The 5,897-nt window shown below is 40.3% G+C and overlaps 1 protein-coding gene across 3 annotated transcripts in view; it reads right to left on the reverse strand.

The window, feature by feature from the left end:
- The window catches only part of prkd2 (protein kinase D2), a 52,813-nt gene extending 47,750 nt beyond the window's left edge, over positions 1-5,063 (reverse strand). Inside the window, exons 1-2 of one of the 3 annotated variants that reach the window (XM_052577077.1) lie at positions 4,449-5,063; positions 4,062-4,343 (exon numbers count right to left, since the gene is read on the reverse strand). In XM_052577077.1, the coding sequence (XP_052433037.1) occupies positions 4,062-4,298 (237 nt within the window). In that variant the 5' untranslated portion in view covers positions 4,299-4,343; positions 4,449-5,063. Of the gene's footprint in view, positions 1-4,061 lie in introns of all 3 variants that reach the window. The other 2 variants (XM_052577076.1, XM_052577075.1) reach the window with 2 other exon arrangements.
- Positions 5,064-5,897: the final 834 nt, after the last annotated feature.

Genomic DNA, 5,897 nt, shown 5'->3' on the forward strand with positions numbered 1-5,897 from the left:
TGGACACTTTGGCGCTGTGGGTAAGCCAAACTGCCCCGGATAACAGAAACCATCTGTGACCTCATAATTGGACGACCAACATGCTGAAAGAGTAATCTGGGCACACCCCTGACAAAAAAAACTAAAGTTTGCTTTTGTTCCAATCTTGTTTGCTTTCTCTTTTTGAACTGACCAAGAAAAGCTTATATGTCCTGACATTATGAAACTATTGTCATTATTTTTACACAGAAATCCCTGCAGTTTAGCCTGGAACTTTGAAACGCACCAATTGTATTCAATAACTGCCATATTTCTTATACACAATGGTATTTGCATAGTACACTCGAAATATGGAAGTACCTTTTTTCGTCTGGCTTAAAAGAAAAGGCTATTTTGTCAATGTTTGTATTATGTACCATAAGCATATTTCGTAGCCTGAATTTTGGATTCATAATAGACTATATGATGGAGAAAACTCCAAAAGAAAATCCTGAGTGATCTGCCGCTGGAGCTGTACTTTACCACTTAAATTTGACACCTTGAAATGTGTTTTTGTTGGGTGCTGAATTGAAGTGTCACAGGCAAGTAAAATCTATTTCACATTAAATTAATCTTTAATCATTTAATGGCTATTACATTTGCCACATCACATTTTTATTTTATTGCTTATTCAAGGTATTTCTTCTTTTTTAACTCTACCGTAATTCTCATTTGTTGCATACTATGGATTTACATTGTTAAATGAATACATAACAATATATTATATAGCATATAAACCGTTTGTTCACAACAAACACAACAGTCACTGTATATTCAGATAAAAAAATAACTTTTTTTAAGCAGATTTCTTTTTAACTAAGGACCAGCGACTCTTATCTAAATCTTCCGACATTAAAATTAAATGCAAAACAGCTCTAAGCTCAGCTAAGAAAATAACCCTAACAAAGCACAATGTCAAAGATTGTGTCTCTTGTCTTTTCTCTTTCCACTTTTGTCATTCGTCTCCTGTTGAGCAAATGTGTGTTTTGAATAGTCAAATGGTGGACAGTACACAGCGGTAAATTTGCCAGGAAATACGGTCCTTCCATGCAAAGACTCTCCGTAGCCATGCAAATCAGCCGGAGTGAGATGACTATAACATGTGGGAGTTGCACGGTGCAGAATTACCTGTGACTCCCCTGATATCAGACACTGTGTGCTTTACAGTGGCCACATTTGTAAGAAACAAACAAGTAGTGATTTTATGTCAACTGTTGACATTTTATCAGGAGTGTCCTTAAAATTCTTCTTTCCTCAGGAATGGGGATTCACAGTCTGATAGCCGACCTCCTTAACCTATTGATCTAGAATGGATCTACAGCATGGTGAAACGGAGATGTCCATAACCGTGTTTCAACGCTGGTTATAGTCTACTGCATGAACGTTTTGGTCCACAGGTCAAAAATAACTTTTTTCTGTTAAGTAAAAACTGATTTGTATGCTTGCTGGAAACTGTGATTTTAATTACATACTATATTAAGGAGGACCTGATCATTTGTTCTTCCCCACTGAGACCACTGAAAACACAACCACAAATCTGCCCCCCTTTCTACTATTATCACCCCATGTGGGTGAACAGGAGATTAATGGAGTGCTCCTCCTCCTGGGATTCAGATAAAACCACACACATTCCTCTCTAGCGGACAACATGTGACTTAAAGGGTTAGTTCACCCAAAAATAAAAATTAGGCTGCATTTTACTCACCCCTGAGGCATCCTAGGTGTATATGACTTTCTTCTTTCAGATGAATCCAGTTGGAGTTGCATTGCTTCAGTCCAAAAGAAGTGAAATAAAAAGCGCCCTTCCAAAAAAAAAAAAAAAAGTGTCTAACATGGCTACGAGGGGTGAAGAAAGGCCTCCTGTAGCGACTCGATGTGTTTTTGTAAGAAAAAATATCCATATTCAAAACTTAATAATCACTTTGCGTCAACAGTTGTACACAGAAGCAGTTCCGCACCCGCCAGTGCGCCTCATGAAAACCAGTGTTTGTTTACAGGATCAAAGGAAGCAAAGTTTCCTTACTTTGGCAAAGGAAAACCAGTCTCCTCTTGGCTTATATAGAAATTCTCTGGCATTCTTCTTTACAAATCCTTGTTTTGTGCTTCTAATTAGTGACTGTTGTCCGCACATTTCCACGTGCGTCACTTCTGAGTGGCGCATGTCGCAAAGCAAATTTGCAAATTTCCCCGGAACTGCTTCTGTTTACAACAGTGAGGATAACCTAGATTCAGGTGATTATTATGCTTTGAATATGGATATTTATCTTACAAAAATGCATAAATTCGCTACAGAAGGCCTTTGTTCGTGTGAGACATGCAAGGTTGCTTTTTCTTTCACATCTTTTGGATTGAAGCAATGCAACACCCACTGACTGAAATGACAGACCTTGAAAGATCAAAGACAATTTTATATATAACTCCGACTGGATTCGTCTAAAAGAAGGAAGTCAGATATACCTAGGATGCCTCAGTGGTGAGTAAGATGCACCCTTATTTTCATTTTTGGGTGTACTAACCCTTTAACCCTCAACCACTTTTTTTCATTTTAAGTCTATATACAGTCTCTAGACACCTATTTTGCTGTCAACTACATTTCAAAACTCCTTCCAAGACCTCCTGCAGAAATCTGTCTGTAGGCAAAAAAGTCTTGTGTTGCATGGAGATGTGCAGAGATGGAAGTAACAGCGTTGTCTGGGAACCTGCAGTGAGAAAACAAACTCCAGGAGGAAGCCAAAGGGAGCGGTTCAGAGGCGGAGGACACACCATGGCCTCCTACTTTGGGAGGAAACAGGCTTCATTTCCTCCTCTTTATCCCATGGACAATGGCTTGCTTACGTGTTGGACCAGCAGATAAAATAGGCTGGGCAAGGAACAAAAGGGACAGCCCATAGCCTAATACCCTATAGATGTTTTAATTATGCATTACATAGACGGCAGAACCATTTTGTAGTTCTTTTGGGATTGAGGGAAAGGAAAACTTGTTCTAGAAGAGGGAGGAACTGTGTGATGCCGCCACATTACCTTCCAAGTGAATGGAAAAAAATGTCCATGGAACAGAGGGAGCCATTTGAATAAACAGAGAGGGAACACTGTGACTCACTCTGTCTGACGCCAGGACACAACAAAGGACTTGTTGTAATCAACTGATTTGCGAGTTAATAGGAATAACATAGTGATGGTCAATGTTTCCCCAAGTCCAAATCACATTTATTTATTTTTGTAGATTTCTTTCTGGGGCAACTTTAAAACACACTTTTCTCCTCATAGCAACAGTTCAAGACATTCACCTTCACATGGATAACAGAACTCAAGCCTGAGTTTCCAACTAATTACTGCAAAGCTCTATTGGACAAAGTATGGTATAATGATGATAAAATGCTTCCCGGAAAAGAACTCTTCCTAATGAACCTTTTTAAGATGACCCTTGTTATTGCCCAGAGCATGGAAATCCGATAATCAAATCATCTCACAGTCTGACTGGCTGATAAAATCTTGGTTGTTAGGTACTAATGCAGGTTTGAGGTAAGTGCAATCACGAAATGGATGGTCTGTTTTTGTCCCATTTCTGCAGAAATGGGTTCTGGACATTCTGTGCCAGACTAAGACATTAAGTGAATCTAATTTTTACATCAAGGCCTTTATTCATGTAAGATGGCCCACCTGGAGGGTTTGACATTTGTCAATTTAATCAACAATGCTTGGAGTTACTAATGCATTTTTTATTATTATGACCTTCCATGAGCTTACATATAAGTGCCTTCATTGGCAACATACACACCAGTGTGGGATTTTTCTCTGGAGATCTGCTGACATTGAGATAGGAGTTGCCGTACTTTACCACACCATGTTTTAAAGGCATATTTCTGTGGTCACTGTGCATGTGAGCTAAGCAAGGAATATTTTTATCATGCACGGTGTGAATTGGACACCCTTTGCTCTACTAAACTAAACATAAACTCTGAGGGCAAACATGCTATTTCAAAACTTGTGCAAATTTGGTAGTGCATATAGCATCATGGGACAACGTACTGCATGGTGCTTACCTTCTGATCCACAATTGAGCAAGAAATCTGTTTGATGTAGGCCAGGTCTGCAGTCTGGGGTAGAAGCACAGATTCTCTAGTAAGCCCAATCTGTATCATGAAGGAGACACCGGCTGGTGCCGGAGGCCCTGAAGTTATTCCAGATGCCCCGCCGGGACCCGGGGCAACCCCCATGTCCACTGTAGGAAACCCTGGGGTTTGAGAGCTATGGACAGAAACCGGTGTCCCCTGCTGCATCACCACTGACCCAGGTGGAGATGGACCCCCTGGGGGGAAGAAGACCTGGGACATGGGTCCCGGAGACATGAAGGGACTGACATTGGCCATAGCCGAAGAGTCAAAGAGAGTCAAGAGAAAAGACTGGGTAGTGTGAGGCAGCAAACTCACCTACACACACCAGCAGTCACTCGCTCATCAATAGTGGCCGTCCTTACTGTGTGTCCCGTGTCTACTAGAGCTTAAAAACAACTGATCCCCTTCCAGGAAGTGACTCTTCTTTCTTCTCGCCCTCCCTTTCACAGAAAGCTCCTCTATACAGCTTTCAGTCCAGAGAAGGAGCAGGTGAGAAATACAGATAAAGTTTAGCTTTGAAACTAAACGTCCTCTCCTCCTCCTCCTCCTCCTGCTGCTTCCTGTTCCCTCACTACTCCAAAGCAGCTCTGAACAGCAAAATGTCCAAACTTCAATGAAACACTGGAGACAAAAAAGGAACTGTAACAAATGAGATAAGCAAACAAATGCCTATTTAGTAGTAAGTCCGTCAACTCAAGATGGCCTCCAAGTACAGGAAATAAGCTGGAGAGAGCTTCTGGTTAGGCTTGCTTTGTAAGTCAGACTGTGTTTCAATTTCTTGTCGTGTTGAGCCGTGTCTGCTGTGCCTCAAGTGAGAAAACTACTGAGGACACTCCCTCTTCCCCCTGCCTCCACCTTCCTACTGTCTGAACCTCCCAGAGCTCTGCAGGAAGTGGTGTGACTGACAGATCTCTCGGCCAATCAGCAGAAGAGAGCTGTAAACGAGAAGCTCTGTGAGATCATACATATCCACTTCGGTCTCCTCCCAGTCCCACACACACCTTTTCCCCTCCCTCTTAAGTTTTACGTCTTTCTCTTTGTGTAACTGTTTGCCTTGTTTACTCCCCCACCCTCAAACAAATTTGTCGTCTTCTTTTTTTTTGTCTGGGGCCCCATGTTAACTTGCACTCTTTTCCCAGTCACGCCTTACTCCACTTTCCACATGTGATAGCCAAATACCTTATTTGTGTGGATCTTATTTGCAATCCTACAGCAAGAATCATTTTAAATAAGATAAGGAGATCTGCATTGTTTCCCTTTGAGTTAATGAAGGGAGTGTCAGTTCACTAATAACATTTCACTAATATCTTTATTCAATAAATAGACTTTAAAGAAGTGAATATTCATATTTAACTGTTTCGGGTTTAAAAAAAAATCATCAGTCAAATCCATGAAAGCTACTTTGTTTTTGTTTGTTTTTTTTTTTAAAGACTGCATTTTCGGTGAAACACTCGTGTCAAAATGTAGTGTATTGTTGAAATTGCCTGTTGACAGTGTTTAAGTGTATATCAGACAAACAAATGTTTACAATTATTTTTTTTATTTTTTTGCAGCTTAGTCTCAATAAATGGTAATTCTGAACGGTGTTTTGATTTACAATACTTACAGTATGTTTACATAATTTATCACTTCTTTAGATAGATAATGTGGTCAGGATTAGTTAGTTTAGCATTCTGTGTGTGTGTGTGTGTGTGTGTGTATATATATATTCAGCATATATGGCACTTTCAGAGACAGCAGAATTCAGACCAGGCTAGGATGAAA

The sequence above is a fragment of the Carassius gibelio genome, chromosome B15 (genome assembly GCF_023724105.1).
Source record: "Carassius gibelio isolate Cgi1373 ecotype wild population from Czech Republic chromosome B15, carGib1.2-hapl.c, whole genome shotgun sequence".
NCBI lineage: Eukaryota > Metazoa > Chordata > Actinopteri > Cypriniformes > Cyprinidae > Carassius > Carassius gibelio.